Source organism: Coloeus monedula (genome assembly GCF_965178545.1).
Source record: "Coloeus monedula genome assembly, chromosome: 3".
Taxonomy (NCBI): domain Eukaryota; kingdom Metazoa; phylum Chordata; class Aves; order Passeriformes; family Corvidae; genus Coloeus; species Coloeus monedula.
The window spans coordinates 45,258,736-45,278,139 of NC_138783.1; the positions used below are offsets into that span (position 1 = coordinate 45,258,736).

At 42.5% G+C, this 19,404-nt stretch overlaps 1 protein-coding gene across 1 annotated transcript in view; it reads right to left on the minus strand.

Moving 5' to 3' along the window:
- Positions 1-19,404, minus strand: part of CRYL1 (crystallin lambda 1) — a 57,581-nt gene that overhangs the window by 8,252 nt on the left and 29,925 nt on the right. Inside the window, exon 6 of the mRNA XM_082278800.1 lies at positions 14,022-14,127. Within this exon, the coding sequence (XP_082134926.1) occupies positions 14,022-14,127 (106 nt within the window). The remainder of the gene's footprint in view (positions 1-14,021; positions 14,128-19,404) is intronic.

A 19,404-nucleotide genomic window follows, 5' to 3' on the forward strand; every position in this document is an offset into this window, starting at 1 on the left:
TTTTCCAAAAGTCAACGGGAACCTTTCAAACATCTGGCAAGCTTATACAATACCATAAATCTGAGTAGTTTTGATTGTGGTAGTCAGGAGAAGGTAGAAGAGAAGACTGTACACCAGAAATCTTTTTCACAAGCCCCAAGCTGAAGAGATAGCATTATTATCTTGGGAAAGCTGGATGCTTAGATATGGTTGAACCATTTACCTACTGAATATGAACTCTCAAGCTGGACATGACCTTTAAAGCTCACTCAGCCAGCTAGATCTGGAAATCAAGCTCCTACTGGCAGTCCACCTACTGCTTGAATGAATCAGAACAATTTTGGGGTGGGTGTATGTGGGGGTATACTTACAGCTTTTACCGGCTAGGCTAGTAGTTTAATGCCTTAGAAAACCTCGAGCAGCCTAGAGGGCCAGCACAGGCAATCCAGCATTTCAGTAGCTCTAAAAGCGGCAAAATGGTAGCTGCAAATCCAATACCACCAGCAGAAGCAAAGAGGGAGAAATACAGCTCTTAGCTTGCTTAATTTCCCACAATTAGAAGCTTTCAAAGAAACAGAAGCACACAGATGTTCGCAGAAAGAGTTGCAAAGCCAAAAGAGCGCGGGCCCCGCCTTGGTCCTCTCTTTTATTCGGAGAAGGGGAAAGGGGAGGACTGGGGGCAGACCCGGGGTGACCGGCCAGTCAGACACTGCTAAAGAGTTTGAGTTACATTTGGTTTTGCCCGCGCTTGGAACAAAGGGGTTCAGCTTGGGGAGGGGGAGGGGAAGCTCGGAGCAGGCAGCAACAATTCCCTATTTTTTTTTCTTTAAAGCTGGGTTGTAACTCTTAGTAACTTAAAGTGCATAGAACAGTAACAAAACAACAGTGCAAAACATAATTGGAATCTATTGGCCCTACAACTTGACAGTACCTAGGATGTCTTTAGACTAGTTCCCCAGTTAAAACTCAGGGGGTTAGTCAGGACATCTATGGTAGGGGGTATCAGGACAAAGATTTACAAAATACAGTGCAAAACCTGAGTGCAAAACAGTGCAACTTAATTTATGGGATTAACATCAAAACTTGCAGTAGGGGGTTTACATGAGGGTACAAAATCGGGATCCTTTTTACAGCGTCTCTTCCAGGAGGCAGTTTTAACCTCCTTAACTTTTGAGGAAGTGACATAAGGTTTTACCCATTTCCCTGGGATCCACCTCAATCCTTGAGGGGTAGATACACTGGCACACCCACATCCCCAAGTTACAAGTTTGTATGGTCCTTGGATTTTTTGAGTCTCTGGGTCCCAGATCAGGACTTCTGGATTTCCCTTCAGTTTCTGTCTTCCGGTGTTCTGGAAATGACAATAGATTGGAGGGTTCGGATCCTCAAAGGTGCCATTCAGGAAGTTTATGGTAAACAACGCTTTGCTGAGTCTGAGGACGGGTGAGTTGAGTTTAGTGGTCCCTGATTGTTGTAGCAACATTCGTTTAAGAGTTTGATGGGCACGTTCAACAATGCCTTGTCCAGCTGGGGAGTGAGGAATACCTGTAACATCCCCAATATCAAAATCCCCACTGCTGACGACAGTTTTTGAACTCCTGAGAGGTGTAGGCAGGGCCATTATCAGTTTTTGTCTCCTCAGGTATACCGAGCACAGCAAAAGCTTGGACAAGATGCTTTTCAACATCCTTAGCCTTTTCACCTGCATGTGCAGAGGCATACATAGCACCAGAGAAGGTATCAATAGAAACGTGAATGTATTTTAATCTCCCAAATTCAGGGAAATGTGTGACGTCCATCTGCCACACTTCACCACTATTAATGCTTCTGGGATTGACCCCCATGCCCAGTGATGGAAGCTGTAGCTTCTGGCAGTTGGGACACGTTGCCACTATTGCTTTTGCCTGTGTCCGCGACAGATGGAACATGCGGATAAGAGCAGGAATATTTTGATGGTACATGGCATGGCTCAATTTTGCTTGTTCAAAAACTTGGGGGAGCTTTGGTAAGTCAGCTGATAAAACTATGTCTGCTGGCATAGCCAGAGCATCAGCTCTACGATTCCCCTCTGCAATAAATCCTGGCAGGTTTGTATGTGACCTCACATGCTGACAAAATAGGGATGTTCTCCGTGGGAAACCAGATAAATTAGCTTTGAGAGCAAATCATAAATTTTTTTGTTTGAGATTTCTTTTAGGAGAGCATGCTCAGCTCTAACAGTTACTCCAGCTACATATGCTGAGTCAGTGACCAAATCAAAGGGTTCTTTGAACCTCTCAAATGCTCTAATGACAGCTGCTAGTTCAGCTACTTGTGGTGATCCCTGGATTACCTTGATGTCAGATTCCCACTTTTGCATCTTTGGGTTTTTCCATGTGATCACAGACTATTTACTTTTTCCTGAAGCATCAGTAAAAATGGTAATTGCATCGAGGAGTTTTCTACTTTGAATCTCTTGAGGGATGAAAGAGAATGCCGGATTAAACAATGTATGTTTTGGGTAATGACTGGAGATTTGGCCTGAGTAACTATCTAATGCAAATTGTAAATTCATATTGTTTTGAAGTAGGTGATCTAATGTGCCTGTTCTTACAGGTAAGTAGATGCACGTGAAGTCACATCCTGCCAGGGTGCAGAGCCTTGCTCTACCCTTCATGTTGATTTTTGCCATCAGTTCTTGTGGCTGTGTGGTGATTTTAGGAGGTTGGAGCGGAAGGAATACCCATTCAATTATGATGAGGGGTTCCTTCTGCTCTTTGTCCCATTGAAAAATGAGGCTGTGAAAGCGTGGTACCTCCCCCAGAATGACAAACTTAAAGGGCAGGGAGGGCTGATACCTGTGTGCTTGTCTGGTGGAAATCATCTCTTGTGTCTTTCTGAGAGACTGCCTTGCCTCTTCTGTCAGGGATCTAGGGGATGCTGGACTGCCTTCCCCTTTTAACAGGTTTGCAATAGGAGCTACATCCTCTGTAGTGAGTCCTAACCAGGACTTTAAATAATTCAGTGTCCCACAGATCTGTTGCACTTCCTCTAGTGTTTTTGGGTTATTATTAATGGTGACGGGTGTTGGGGTGATCGAAGTCTCCGTGATTTTGAGTCCGAGGTATTTCCAAGGGCTTGTTCTCTGCATTTTTTCAGGTTGTAATTCAAAGCCCTTGGCCTCTAGGGCCTCAATCACCATGTTAAGTGTCTGCTCAAGATACTGATTATTGGGAGCACACACCAGCACATTATCCATGTAATGCAGGATGATGGCTTTCTCTGCTTTGGCACGGATGGGAGATAGAATTTCAGCAATATACTCTTGGCAGAGAATTGGGGAATTTTTCATACCTTGGGGAAGCACAAGCCAATGGTAATGATCCATGGGGGCCTCACGATTAATAGAGGGCACAGAAAATGCAAATCAAGAGGCATCTGCAGGATGGAGTGGAATATGAAAGAAGCAATCTTTAATATCAAGAACAGCTAAATGCCAATGTTGTGGGAGCATTGAAGGTGATGGCATACCTGGTTGAAGGGGTCCCATGTCTTCAATAACCTTATTGATTTCTCTAAGATCTTGGAGGAGCCTATATTTGTTCTTTCCCGGTTTCTGTATTACAAACACGGGTATATTCCAAGGGCTTTTAGTTGGAACTATATTCCCTTTAGCCAATTGTTCAGCTACTAATGTTTTGAGTGCCTTTAAGTTTTCTTCTTTTAGCGACCACTGGTTAACCCAAACTGGCTCATCTGTTTTCCAAGTTAATTTTTGTGGATGGCACTCAGCTCCAGCAGCCGCAAGGGAAAATTTTGATGTCTAGGGGTGATATCAATTTTTGTTCCCCACTGAGACATGGCATCCCTTCCCCACAGGGTGAATTTGGTGTCTAGGACATACGGACGAAGTGTTGCTATTTGTCCTTCAGGACCTTCAATTTGAATGGTGTTTTTGGATTGCTTCGCAATTTGGGTACCTCCAATCCCTTGTATGATGCCCTGAGACTGCAATTCCCATTGCACAGACCACTTATCAAATGGAATGACCGACACATCAGCACCTGTGTCTATCATTCCCATGATACTGATTTTATGTGATCTGTGATGGAGCTTACATTCTACTATAGGTTTATCGTTTCCCAGAACCTCAGTCCAACAGATGGCTGGGATGTGACCATCTGTGGGCAGGTATTTGGGCAGTGGAATGGCCTGTGCAATGACTTGACCCTTTGGCATAAAGTACGGTGGATATATACATTGTACAATTAGGCTAGAACCCCCATTCTGATCCACTTTCATGAGTGTGGGTGTAACCTCTATCCCAGCAGCTGTTTCCCGAGTGTCCCCAGTAACAAAAAGGTATGTAAAGTCTGGCATGTGGTCCACAATCTGGAATGAGACAGGTATCACAGTCTGTTTGTTGTTGTTGAAATGGTGTGTTTCATCACAGGTCACCTTAAACCTGAGTCCAGGAGTCCAAGTTGCTTTGTCTGCAGCTCTGTTTTTGTCGGAATGCAGAACTGTGACGCACTGGGCCGTTAGTTTCCCTGCTGCTGACCTGGGGAAACAGTCTTTGGAGAGTTTTTATCAGCAGTTATAATCGCTCTGCAATTGCGAGCTACATGTCCCTTTTTCTGACAACGGTAGCATACAAAGTTACTGCGCGATTGAGTTTCCCCTGTACCCGTAGCATTCTCCACAACCTCCCCAACCATCCCCACTTTTTTCAAAAAGGGAACAGCTGTGTTCAGCTGCACCTTCTTTGTACAGACTTCGAGGATGGATTCAACAGTCGGAGCTGGGTGCAAAGGGAGAGTGAGGATGACTTGTTTGCAAGCATCATTCGTATTCACTTGGAGCAGTTCGAGTAGGAGTGCTTGTTGGAGGTCAGGATTAGGGACCTGGGAAAAGATAGCTTCGTGCAAACGGTTATAAAAGTGAATAATATTTTCATTTGGCAATTGTTTAATGTTGGTATAATGAGATGTAGGAGTCTGAGATGGTAGTAATGTTAAGGCTTTTTCAGCAGCACGTGTGATTTCAGTAAGAACTGGACGAGGGATAAGCATTGCTTGTTTTTGAGGATTTGCCATATTATTGTCACCAGACAAAAGGTCTAATGTGATATAACTGTTATCAAAGTCTAGGTAATTATCTGGAGTTTGCCACAAAACTTGCAATAAATCAGATAAAATTATTTTCCACTGTTATTTCCACAATACAAAATCACCAGGTGTGAGAAGAGTTTGCATTATTGTAATTAAATCATGAGGTACAAGTACGTGAGTTGCAAAAAGTAGCACTTAAGAGGCTCTTAAAATAATTACTATGCATATCAAACTCCTTAATTGCTTTGCACAAATCCTTAATATTAGAATAAGGAAAGGGTGTCCAGCCAGGGTTAGCTCCTGTATGAGAGAGTGTAGTAGAAGCAGTTGGGGTTACGTCCAGGTAGCCATGGGTTCCTGGATGACTGTGGGAACCTGGGGCAGGACAACAGGAAGCAGGGGCGGGGAGTGGGAGGGGCAGGGGCGGGGCTGTCCCTGGGAACAAAGAGATCAGGGGAGAAGGGGTTTTCACGTGCGCTTAAAACATGAGGGCTAGAAATGGGGGACAAAGGAGTGGAGAAAAGGTTTTGGAAAGGTCCTTGGACTGGGTCCGGATTTCCATCCAAGGCAGGGTGCTGAGGAAACACAGGTGAGCCAGGAGGATGATGGCCCTCCTGAGAGGAGAAGCAGTCTGCTCCAGCCGTGTTTTGCAGCGTAGGGGAAGAGGGGTCAGGGACACAGGGGATGGAAGAGGGTGTAAGGGAATTAAAAGAGGGGTTTTGCAGTGGTTTTTCATGTACTGCTTTTTTCTCTGGCAAAGTATAACTTAGTAACAGGAGAGGAAAAAATTTTGAAACTGTTTCGTCTCTTGCACCCTAAGAGAGGAGAGTTTTCTCCCCACCTTATCCCAAAATTCAGAAGATCTCATGTCCTTGGAGGTAAGATGAGGAAAGTACTGAAAAAGCCAGCGCACAAAAGATTGAACTAGATTTTTAGGGTACTTATGCCCAGTACGAGAAAAGTAGCTTTGAACTTGGTAGTATATTTCTCTGCGGTGTGCAGAAACCTCAGATCCCATTTTGAAAGCAACACCACAAACCTCAGCCCCAAATCACCAAAAAGGAGGGAAAAAAGAAAAAGAGAAAATTTGCACCGGCACCAGCTTAAGACAAGAGCCCCTAAACCAGCAGGGCAATACTCACCAGAATTCTGGATTTATCACAGGAAAAGAGGTCCAGAGAAGAAAAATAAGAGAAATGGGTCTTCCACTTTCCAGCTGTTCCCTCGCCACGTGGTGTAGGGGAGGGTACAGGCTGAGGCTCTGGGCTCGACGTTACACAAAAAGTAACAGCTCGCTACACAGAGCCAGCACAGCAGGAGGTGCAGAGCTAACTCGAGCAGACACGCAGCTGCTGGGACACCCTAAGATTTGGGCGCCAAATAAGGGGGTATACTTACAGCTTTTACCGGCTAGGCTAGTAGTTTAATGCCTTAGAAAGCCTCGAGCAGCCTAGAGAGGTAGCACGGGCAATCCAGCATTTCAGTAGCTCTAAAAGTGGCAAAATGGTAGCTGCAAATCCAATACCACCAGCAGAAGCAAAGAGGGAGAAATACAGCTCTTAGCTTGCTTAATTTCCCACAATTAGAAGCTTTCAAAGAAACAGAAGCACGCAGATGTTCGCAGAAAGAGTTGCAAAGCCAAAAGAGCGCGGGCCCCGCCTTGGTCCTCTCTTTTATTCGGAGAAGGGGAAAGGGGAGGACTGGGGGCAGACCCGGGGTGACCGGCCAGTCAGACACTGCTAAAGAGTTTGAGTTACATTTGGTTTTGCCCGCGCTTGGAACAAAGGGGTTCAGCTTGGGGAGGGGGGAGGGGAAGCTCGGAGCAGGCAGCAACAGGTATAGCTCATCAATGCAGCAGAGTCCTACCAAATGCAGGCTGGGTAACACAATTCACCCACTCCATGTAACGTGTGAATGAAAACCCTTACGCAACGTCAGCAGAAAAGGGCAAGGTGAAAAAAAAGTTAGGGGTCTAGAGAAGAGCAGCAGCATTAGTACAGCTGATCCCAGCATTGTGGCTGACATGGTACATATGCTGCATGCCAAGCAGGGGGTGGGCACTGCAAAATCTTTCAAGTCTCAAGTGAAGGAAATAGACCAAAAGTTAGAATATACGCACAGTCTCACTCAAGGATTCAAAAAATCAATAGTTCAAAATGAATAACTCAAGATAGTTCTCCCAGTGTGAAATGCAATTTTGATTTTATTCCAGTAATCAGGATCAGCTGATTGAATGCCTTCTTGAAGCTGGCACTTGAACAGAGGGGAATATCGCTGAAAAAATCATTTTGCTTTTCAACTGCAAACTCATAGCAAATATTTGACTCCAGGCCTTTAGACGTAGGAGTCCTTTGGTTCAAGGGTCAGGGCTATTGCAAAGGTGGATGAGAAGAGCCCTTGGCTGGAGCATAGGGACAAGAAGGAGGAAAACAAATATGACAGAATCCCTTTAACTTTAATCCTTGTTGATGCTACCCAGGGAGCAGCTTAAGCTGGAAGAATTAGCATTGGCAAACAGTGTGAAACAGACAGGAGCACCCCGGAGATGGAAAAACAGTGAGATGGTAAATGGGGTTGATAAAAATAACCATCTCTCTTTGAGTGCCACTGCTGTGCCCATGCTGTGCCTCGCTATCTCCAAGTGGAAAACAAGAATGACACAAGATGCATCTGTGACAGAGGAAGAGGATGATAGCTTCCTCTTGTCTATGTGGTTTGCTGGCTCCCTGTGTAAACCTTCACCTTCCTTGCACACACTCACCTCGTAAATGTTGGAGGAAAGAGGCCATGGAAGGAGGCAGATGTTACAGCAGGCAACTGAGAACTATGAACACAAAACAGAAACACCTCCAGGGAAGGTAGGACTTCCCTGAATCTTCCTTCCAGCACTTAGTCACAGCTATGGCAGGGAGTGAAAGAAGAGGAATGAGTTACAGAAAGTTCTAAGGGGGCAGTATATGCAGGATTATAGAGATGAAAAGGGAAATACTCTATCTTCCTTCAAAGCATTTCTGACTTCTACAGTATAGTTACAAGAACATGTTACCACAAAGGCATTGATTCAAGGCTCTTCAGCTGCCCATATGTATCCAGGACACACAAGGCTCCAAAAATGGAATAAGCTGCTGCTTATTCAGTTTCAATGAGAGTCCAGGCAGTCTCCAAAATGACTAATGAACTGTCCCACAGGAATTTATTCTAATAACCACACTTCAGGTTTGCAGATCCTTACCTGAGGACTTGCACTGGTGTGGTGCAAACATGGTTACTGCTGCAATGCTAGTTGCATCATCAAGATGAACACAGTACTGATGAAGGAAAAGGAACTCAGGACAGATATTTAGCTTAGAAACATACATAAAATGCTTCATTGCCCTGAGAGAAGACACAAATTAAGTTCATAAAGAGAGCAATGAATGTAGTAGTAGGAAAAGAGAAGTGAAAACACAACATTATAAAATGTGGTATATTCATGCATTACAGTTTGCAAGCATCTTAAAGTATCTCAGCTTCTTGTGTGCTGTCTCATCATACGAAAGACAACAGGCATGAGGCCTGAAGGATGCAAGCAAGCAAACTTGGTAAACCAGACTGGCAAGGCACTGAGACACCTGTGAGAGAGAACTAGAGTCAGGAGCAAGTGTTACTGACATGGACAGGGAACATGCCAAAGAGAGGGTGCTCCACCACACTGAGTATTAACTTGATGACTTTTAACCTGATGAGCAGCATCTTAAGATACTGTAATGACTCAAAGAGAGGAGGCACGATGGTAAAGCCACTGATGCAATATCATCAACGATTTGAAAAGACTGGGGTGGGGTTGACTTTAGCACATAAAATCTAAGAAGAGGCTGCAGTGAAAGATGAGTATGGATGACAACATAAAAAATGGCGTATTTTGGGAACATCAGGGATGAATCTGACGTGGTTAGATTATGTTCAGAGAAACAAAAGTCTCAAAATTTTAAAAATTATTTTAATGAAAGAGAGATTACATTTCTAGACATTACAGCTCCAAGGGCAACTTTCTAAATGTAATCCTATCTTCATCAAGGGTGTGTCTGAACACAGATGCATGCTCTGAGTTAGGGTGTGAATTCACAGGACATCTTGTACACTACCTTAACTCCCATATGAATTCACTTAAGGCTCTAGTTGCACAAATACTTGGAACTACACTAAAACAGTGGTAGCACCAAAAAAAGTTTTATTCTCATTGTACCAGTGTTACCATCTCAACAGCAATGCACAAGTATTTCTGCAGGCCTGCTGTGAGCTGGATCAGGGAATTAAACTGAGTCATTATGAACTGCTTGTTTTGTTAGATCAGTTTCAAACTTGGGATGAATTCCTCAGTCTGAGCCACTTGGTGATCATACACACTCTTTCATTAATGCGCCAAGATGTGTTCTTTGGGACCCATCTATAATGACTTGAGGAACAAAGCATAAAGAATTCCTGTGCAAAGCCATGTGTTCCTTTCAGAAAGCAGAGGGAACTACTTTACACCTAAGAGCCCATAGAATGAAACTGGTGCACAGCAGCCAGTATCCTGAAAAATTCACATCTTGACTTACTGCGTATAAACTTTCATACAGAAAAACCTTGCAGCTCCACAGAGGCAAACAGGAGTTCTAGAAGGGCTATAAACTGCTTTCTTCAGCCTATTGGGAAGGGAATTGAATGCATGTAAACACATGTTAAATATATGGTGGGGTTATGAAAATTAAAAGGGTTTGTGTACCACTGTGATACTTCATCTCAGTAGTACCCTCTTACAAGTACCCTGAATTGGGTTGAGATATTTTATTATCCTAAAACATAACACACAGGTTGGACAGAAAAGGAGGCAATCTTCCTTTTCTTAGATGTTACTGCCTTAGAGGTTCTCACACTTGCTGACCAGCTTGCGGTACAAAAGCTCTTGAACTGGGTTAAAGCTTGGCTTGCTCCCTGTACAGCAGCACTGAAGCATGGCCACAGCAATGGAAATAATCTCTGCTCTTGAACCAGCCAGCATACCTGTTTAGAGTAATTCTTAGAAACCACACTTGGCTATGTCTTGCCCAACCAAATGAGTAAAATTTCCTCCCTTTGAACTATGACTTACGATTCTCCACTCTTTCCTTGTCATATTTTGTGCTTTTCACACAGCACAATCAGTCGGCTCCTATCATCCAAAACCAATTCACCTGACAGGTGCTTCTAAGATGAGCAACTATTCCCACTTTCTGTAAGAGAAACACAATTTTGATAATGAAGACTCATTCCTAGCTTACTGGATATTTTTACTTACTTTATGGGGATCATGCATCAGCCCCAATTTCCACAGAACTCCTGTAGACACCTGTACGAACACCTCAGTAAGTGACAGGTAGTATATAATCCTGGAATGGTGCTTATATAAATGCAGGAGAGGAAACAGCAAAAAAGATCCTTCAACCTTCCCCCATCCAGCTTTTCTGTTAATATTGGCAGTTTAGATCAAGTTCCAATTATAGCTCACTAAATAACTACTAATAAAATAACTGATCTAATATTGTGAAATATATACAAAGAACTTTTGCTGCAAACCTGTAAAACACAGGATATGACAGCCTAGCCTCTGCTTCTACAGATGATTGCTTGCAAGGGCTTAAAAAAAAAGAAAGAAGAAACGAGATTTCTCAAGAAACAAGAGACTCAGGAGATACAATCTTACTGAGGCTGGACCATCCCCACTATATTCACAGACTGCCTGGTACGTGTACAGGTGGGATGTTGTGTCTGCTAACATAATCCCACAATAGTAAACAGGGAAACTGACTGTAGTGAAGTCTACTGATCTTCCTTGTAAAACACGTTACAGCATTTGTTGTGATGCGGCCATGTGAAATCGTAAGAGGACAAACTCAAAATCTGAAACAGATATCAACATTAATTTTATTTGATGAAATCAACAATCAACTTTATAACGTTATGCAATCTGCATATGCTTTTTTCCTCCCCAAAGCAGTGTCCTCCCTGTCTGTTGCAATTCAGTTCTCAAAATTGTTGTTGCTGTTTCTGCTCCTTTTAATGGCTTGACGCTGTCATTTTATTCCATGTTCAAGGCTGTTGGCTCACTGCCATATAGCCAGCATTCCTAATATTCATGCATTGATTAAATGATAACCTAAAGTGGCCTAGATAATAGGTTTGATAGGATCATTTACGAATATGGAAGAAAGGATATAAGAACTAACACAGGCAAAAAGTGACATTAGCCCATAGGAAGTTCATGGGAGGATCTTGATGTATGCATCCCACAGGGAAAGAAGAAACACTGATGTCAGAAAAAAGAATTTGAATAAATTTATTCAAATCCAAACAACAATGTCGCATCACCCAAACAAAACAAAACAAGAGACTCTCCCACAAATAACACTACTTTCTCTCACATGCTTCCTTCATCCTTACCATCCTTCCTCACCAACTGACAAAGAATTTAAGTAATAATATCTTATAGCTGTAAAAAAAGGCAGCTGCTGTGAAGTTGGTGAAGCTGATAGGCTAACAAACAGGATAGAGGCAGTTTCTTGTATCTACCTCCATTTCTTTCCACTGATAAAAGAAAGACAGTATTAGTACAATGCATCAGAGCAGGCTGTCATAGAATCATAGAGTCGTTTAGATTGGAAAAGACTTCGAAGATCAAGTCCAACCATTAACCCAGCGCAGCCAAGCCAAGTTCACCAGCAAACCATGTCCCTGACTGCCACATCTACAAGTCTTTTCAGTACCTCCAGGGATAGTGACACAACCACTACCCTGGGCAGCCTGTTCCAATGCTTGACAACCCTTTCTATGAAGAATTTTCCCTTAATATCCAATCTAAACCTTCCCTGGTCAACTTGAAGCCATTTCCTCTTGTCCTGTCACTTGTTATCTGGGAGAAGAGGCCAACCCCCACCTGGCTACAGCCTCCTTTCAGGCAGCTGTAGAGAGGCATAAAGTCCCCCCTGAGCCTCCTCTTCTCCAGGCTGAACACCCCCAGCTCCCTCAGCTGCTCCTCACAGGACTTGTGCTCCAGACCCTTCCCCAGCTCCGGTGCCCTTCTCTGGACACGCTCCAGCCCCTCAATGTCTTTCTGGCAGTGAGGGGCCCAGAACTGAACACAGGATTGGAGGTGTGGCCTCAGCAGTGCCGAGTACAGGGGGACGGTCACTGCCCTGGTCCTGCTGGCCACACCACTGCTGATCCAGGCCAGGATGCCATTGGCCTTCTTGGCCACCTGGGCACAGCTGGATCACGTTCAGCTGCTGTTGACCAGCACTCCCCGGTCCTTTTCCACCAGGCAGCTTTCCAGCCACTGCCTCCCCAGCCTGTAGCGCTGCCTGGGGTTGGTGTGACCCCAGTGCAGGACCTGGCACTTGGCCTTGTTGAACCTCACACAACTGGGCTTGACCCATCAATCCAGCCTGTCCAGATCCCTCTGCAGGGCCTTCCTGCCCTCCAGCAAATCAACACTCCCACCCAACTTGGTGTCATCTGCCAGTTTACTAAGGGTGCACTTGATCTCTTCATCCAGATCATCAATGAAGATATTAAACAGGACTGGGCCCAACACTGAACCCTGGGGGACACCACTAGTGACTGGCCCCCAGCCAAATGTAATTACATTCCCCACCACTCTCTGGGCCTGGCCATCCAGACAGTCTTTACCCAGTAAGCAGCCAGTTTCTCCTGGAGAATGCTGTGTAAAATGCTGTCAAAGGCTTTACTAAAGTCCAGGTAGACAATATCCTTTCCCTCATCCACTAAGCAGATCATCTTGCTTTAGAAGATCAGGTTAGTCAAGAAAATCCTTGGCAATCAAGAGGAGGTCCATATTATTCCACATTAGGTGAAGCTATGCTGGGCAACCAAGAAGTTGGCACTGGCATGGAACTATGAAGCCATAAGCCATCACATGTCCTGACATCAGCAATTTTGATTTAAACTGTCTCTGATGAGACCAAGAGCCTGAGTCACTCTGTGAGCACATAAACAGGAGCAGCCCTAGATTCGGAGACAACACATCTGCAAGTGCAAGAGTGAAGCAACACTTCTCATGATCCATGTTACTGTACCAGCCGACAAGGTGCTGCTGTGGAAATGGTTCAGTGCACAAGTGTATTGCAGCATTGCCTAAAAGATCCAGCAGCAGAGCAGGAGCCTACCATTTCAGGGACCATACAAAAGCAGAATAAAGACACAGCCCATAATATAAAGAGCTAGTATTAGCTGATCTTAACTTTTTGAAGTTTTTGTGTTTTGTTAAAAGTCTTTGCTCAAATCTTTGTGATGCTGATCCATAATTTTTATTTCATTTTACACAATTCATTTTTTATTTACCTGGGATTCACATATATTATTCCAAAAACATCTAAAAATCTGTATTAATTATGCAAGACAGACGCCAAACTTACTTGACTGCTTTGTCAAGTCAGCTTTGTATGCACAGGATTTTGCTGACAAAAGCAATTTTATTTCACTCAGGATCTAAGCTTAAAGTACAGCAGCTCCAGGGATATTTACACTGAAGCTTTGCTACAAATTCAGCAGCAGAAGGGTACTCATCTATGGAAAGCAATTTTCTGTTGACACTGGATTATAAGCTAAACTTTTTTTACCTGACACTCAGACAGCCCTGAACTATGGGTACAGCAATCTTATCAAAGTATGATGGGATGAATCTTGGAAAAAATTTATTACACAGCTAGTGTTTTAATAACTTGTTGTCTTTCATCTGATCATTTGTAACAGGATAATCAATATCCACTTCCTTCCATTGACCTCACGTTTTAAATAAGTTTTCCTTATCATTACAGTAAAAAAAAAGACAAGTCATAGTTGCAGCAATCCTAATCCGGTTTGTTACATAACACTTCCAGAGTCTTGTGCAATGCAAGCCTTCCCTTCATATTCATAACATTTTGCACTACCTACCTTCTGCATTAAGATGCATGGTTTCCAGAGGTCCAATAAATGCGTATCGCATTCCCAATCCATCAGACATCACAAGGTCTAGATCAGTAGGAGATATTACTCCTTCCTAAGCAGCAAAAGGACAACAGGAAGGAAGACTGGTGAATGTTTGCTTTTAATGCAAAATTTCCCATTTTTTGTATATAATTAAAAATTAGAGAAGTCATAAAAAGTAAGGCTAGAAATATCAGTTAGATTGCAAAGAGAAACACAACTGTTTGCCAGAAATGTCCATCTATTATGCAAGCCTTCCTATGGTTCAGCATAGGCAGTCATTGATATCTCTAGGACTATTGTACTTCAGAGTCCCAGAAACTGAGAACTGGAAAAGAAAGCAAGCATGACACTCTTAATGGCACATGGCCAAAAGAGTTTATATGAAATCCAAGTACTACACCAACCCTTTTAAATACAGGAGTTTTGGCTCAATGTTACATCTCCCTTAATATCCTCTTAGTTTTGGATTTTTGGGCAGAGTCTCAACTAGCAGAATGGCGGTGCAACAGTGGACAGTGCTCCTGATGCCACCTGCAAAAAAGGCTGGGTCCAAACATGCAGGCAATGCAGCTGCCACTCCCTCCCACAAAACTCACCAAACATTAAACCTACCCAGCCCCAACCTGCCCAGGGTTCTTGAGTTCATTGCCAGCCTGGTATCTCAAGAGCTGGCAGGATAAGGAGCAAGCAAAATGAAGCATTTCTTGTGTTAAAAGTTGAGCACTGCTATTCCACCCACACATAGCACTTACAAGAAAGCCAATGTCTCCATCAGGTTGGAGCAAGCACGGAAAGGCTTGTAAAAAATGACTTACAGTTCTTTACCTTAATAGATTTACTTGAGGATATTATTTATTATATGAGGTTGTTTTCCACCTACTAGAAAGATATGAATTAATGAAGACTTGTTCTAACCACTTTCATCAGATAAAGCTTGGTTTCAAGAACTTGTCCTCTTTATTCCCAGAGACATAAAAACATTTCCTTCTGGGTAGGAAGGTGGAAGAGATGCTGAACTGCTCCTAATTTGTCTTTTCACCCTACTCTGAGGTGCTCAGCCTTCTCAGTGACTCTTCCTTAACAAGACCCTTTGAGCTTCAGAATACAAGTACATATATTCTATTCATCTGCTTGGCCAAAAACATACTGTTTTCTGTTAAATTTCTCTCTGTCTGAATGCCCCTTTGTATCACGCAGGCATGGGCTAGAGTTACAGGCATGCAGGACAGCTCTTCTGATCTGCAGCAGACATTGACATCTGAGCTAGACATCTAGACTCTCTTTATAATCACCAGGGAGAAAAAGGAAATCAGCATTCTAAAGCAGGCATCTAGAATAGGTAAGATGAGTTGTGTCCTAAAAGGGCCTAATCCTCCTCACCGACTGAAAGATGAGTGAAGAGCTTAGATGTCACTGTCTACACTGTAGATATCCCATCTTAAAGGAGCTGAATCTCACCCACAGTGTCTTCCTGCATCCAGCATTTATATCATCCACTTCTATTTTAAAAGAAGCTTATGAGCCACGAACCAACGTAACTTCTACAGCTGGCCACAGACATCGAGTTTCATCATCTCAGGCTTAAACTGAGACTTTTATAAGACAACCTCAAGCCTCAACCTGTTAGTAGGCATTGCTCCTATCAAAATCAAGCCTGTCTGAAACCCTGTTGCAGAACTCTACCTTGAAAAGGAAACACTGACATAATTATTAAGACCTATGCACCATATATGGAACACACAATTTTCCTAACAATTTCATTAGACATAAAATGGCAGGGATAAGAAAGCATTGTTTTCTTCAAATTAAAGGTAAAGCACAGACATGGTAAAGTAACTCATCTAGAGGCAGATAGAAAGGTCTGCATAAAGACAGGACTAAACAAGAACCTCAGACAGAATTCAGATTACAGACCAGCATCAGGGTAACTAACACAGGCACCATATGTTCTGTGAAAGCTTTTTCCCCTGACATGGCAGCACAACTTCTCTGAACAACATCAGCAAAGTCAACAAAAGTGTTCTTCTGTTGGGAGTGCTTCATCCAAACAATGAGTTGTGCTGGTAAAGCTGTGCTTGATGAGTGGTTCCCCCCTGCCCCCCTGGTTGACATGGATTTGTGGACAAAAGACTAACTACAAATTCCAGACAAGCATTTGAACCACAGCAGCAGCTAAAAACTGTAAACAATGTTAAAAGAGTTAACAGGCTCTTGAAGCACTTCAGAATCATTGCAAATAAATTTCCAAATTAATAACTCACATTCTTTAGATACCATAGTCCTCAGCTATTACACTGACATTTGAAGACCAGGTGCCCTCAGAATCATGAGATGAGTGCTTTGCTCTTGGCCTTTTGACTATAGCTGCAATTTGATGTTTACAGCTGCTAAAAGGCAAAAGTTGTTGCCACCAGAAGGAAACCACAACAGATCCCTTCAGCTGAGGGATATAGTATTCTATACAAATGAGCTCAGCTTCTTCCTATCAAAAAAAGACCCTCCTAAAGAAAAGCCTTTTACTTCTTCTCTTCATAAATTAAAAATACATAAATGATAAACAGGTTAGACCATCCTCTCCTAGGGAATAACCCTACTCCCATTTATAATAAGGATATCATAAATTGGTGGAATGATTCACCAGGGTGCAAGGTCAGCAAAGTGTCTTCCACAAGGATTGGTGTTTATGCTAAGAACTAAACAAGAGAGAGTTCCTATCCAGTTTCACTAAGTGTAGGTGTGAAATAATTTTCCCAAGGGGATTTTTCATCCTGGATTACCCTTCTGGTAAGCCTTTGCCTCCAGCACTTGTCAGAGGGAAGAGGAAGTATGTTAAGAGTTCACTAGAAGCTCTGACAGCTACAGAATTAAGATTTAAAATAAATTCCACCAAAATCCTCAGTGATCCCAATGGCCAGTCAAATTTCAAGATCTAGACTATCTCAGAATCCTCCACACTTCTTACGACACCATTTATATACCACAATCTCATTTTCCTAGAGATTTTTACCTTTAGTGATACAACAGGATTATCCTAATGAGTCTTTGGTACTTTATTGGTGCTTCTCCCTATGCAGGGGCCCTTTTCACTTTTCCAGAAACCCGTGGTGGTTCTGCAGTCTCCGCCTTTAGGGTCTGACCCAACCTGCTTGGTTTTAACCAGAAGTCTTTCTTTCAATCTCTGAGTCCCACCCACATTGCAACTTCTGTCACGGACTTGGTTTGCAATCATAACAAATGTAATGGCCAAAACCCCCCACAATCTTACTTTTTCCTCATTCCACCAATTCATCGTGTTCTCCTACTCACTCCAGTCTGTCATAGAGTTATTTTGGACTTCACTGCCTCCTGGACCACATACTTTCTGTCTCCAAATCTGCCACTTCCTTCTCTGTATCTCCCAAATCCAGTATTCTTTTTTTTTTTTCTGATTGCCACTAATATATGCATTCTGTCTCAGCAGTTCTTGTTACACCCATCTCTTCACTATCACGTCAATCAAGTCCCTTCCATCCACACCCTGATGAGATCTTTTTCCAGTCCTGTCATTTTGAGCATGTGACTTTTCTCCTATATCCCTCTACCACATCTTTCCATTTCATAATGTTTAAGAAACTTGTTGTCCTACACACTTCACACCTCCTTGCTTTGCTGGCCTTTATCTTCCTTCTTCCACGGCACCCTCAACTCACCTCACCCTGTAAGAAACACTTAGTATCGACACTATTTTTATTTCGGTCCCTTTAAACTTCCTTTTTATGATATTCCTCATTTTATGGGGCACTGTAACTAAATATTTAATCCCTACACCTTATCTTCAATCTTTTGTAAAAGTCCTCTGAATAACACTGTAATATAATTAACAGTAAGGAATTTGGACTTTAAAAAGTCTTGCCAGCATTTAAGGACTGCCAAGCACATCACTTGAGAAAGGAGAGGTACATAAATGAATGATTGAAGCCAATGCACCTGATTGCTGCAAAAACAAACTAAAATGGACACATAGCCAAACCATGATTTTATTATCCAAAAGATTAACAAAAATGGAAAAGTTGCCCATTCTTTTCATGTTTTACAATGACTACAACATAAAAGAAAACCCACTTTTAAAGAAAAAAACACATTAAGACAGTATTAAAAATCTTATACAGAGGTAAGTAGAGCACTTACACAATCCATCCTGTAAAACAGTTTTAGTATGTTCTTAAAAGCAGCTGAAACTCCTGTATTATATCAAGGTTAAAAAACTGTCATGCTCCACTTGCTATCTCTGCCACTGTATTTTATGACCTCCTTGCAAATTCCAGGTAATGCTTAGAAAAATATTTCAAAACGGTAAGATTCACTCAGTGATCCACAGTTAAAGGGCAATCACAGATATTCAGAGTAAGGCTTGAGACTGAAGCGTTGGTGAAACTGGTTGTTATTTTCTGGATTATGTCAACCAAAATTTTACCTTCAGAACAAGACAAAGCCAATCTATTTAATTAATACCCGTTGCAACATAATCCTAAACTACTCTAGAATGTACTGGTACTGGTAAAAGTACAAAAGTAATAATGTCTACAGTGCACAGTGTGCTTCCCAAGCAAATAAAGGCAGTAAGCTTCCACTCGAAGAGTTAGGAACAAAATCAGACACACCAGTGACCACTGCCAATGGAGGTGTGAGAAAGTAAATAAATGGTAACAGATAATAGGAGACAACGCAGTTTGAGGTATTTTTCCTGTTACTGGCTAAAGGTTATTCTAATCACTCCAAATCGGTAATATAAAAATTTAGGGTTGATAAGAGAGGAATAAAGATCTTCAACATCTCACAGTACACCTTTTACTCTCATCATTATCAGCTTTGCAACACTTCTAGCAGAGCCCTAACAATTAAATACATAAATAAGAAACCTACATGAATGCCAGTCTCAGATAGGCTATGAGGTCCTACAGAAAGTTCTCAGATACATGACCTTAAACAGACAGACGGGAGTGCTCCCAGTATCTGCTTTATCATGGAATAAATGAGGGGCATGAGGAGACAGAGATAACTGTACAAAAATTTCCCACCACGAACACCTGCACTGCCCAAATGCTTGTGACTTGCAAGTCAAAGCAATCTTTGAAAAGACATCTTGTTACAAAAAGACTAACTCAGATCCAAAATGAAACATCTCTTTGTAGCACTCTTGCCTTAAAAGGAAGCACTTGCTTGAATTACATCTTTTAGACCCATAAATGAATCCATGGTCTTTGCTTCTAAGTTCTTGTGAAGTCAAACTTCAGCATCCTGTAGTCTACATTCCTAATTATCCACATGAGCAAAGTTCGCAGCATTCAACTGTACATCTCCAAGTAAG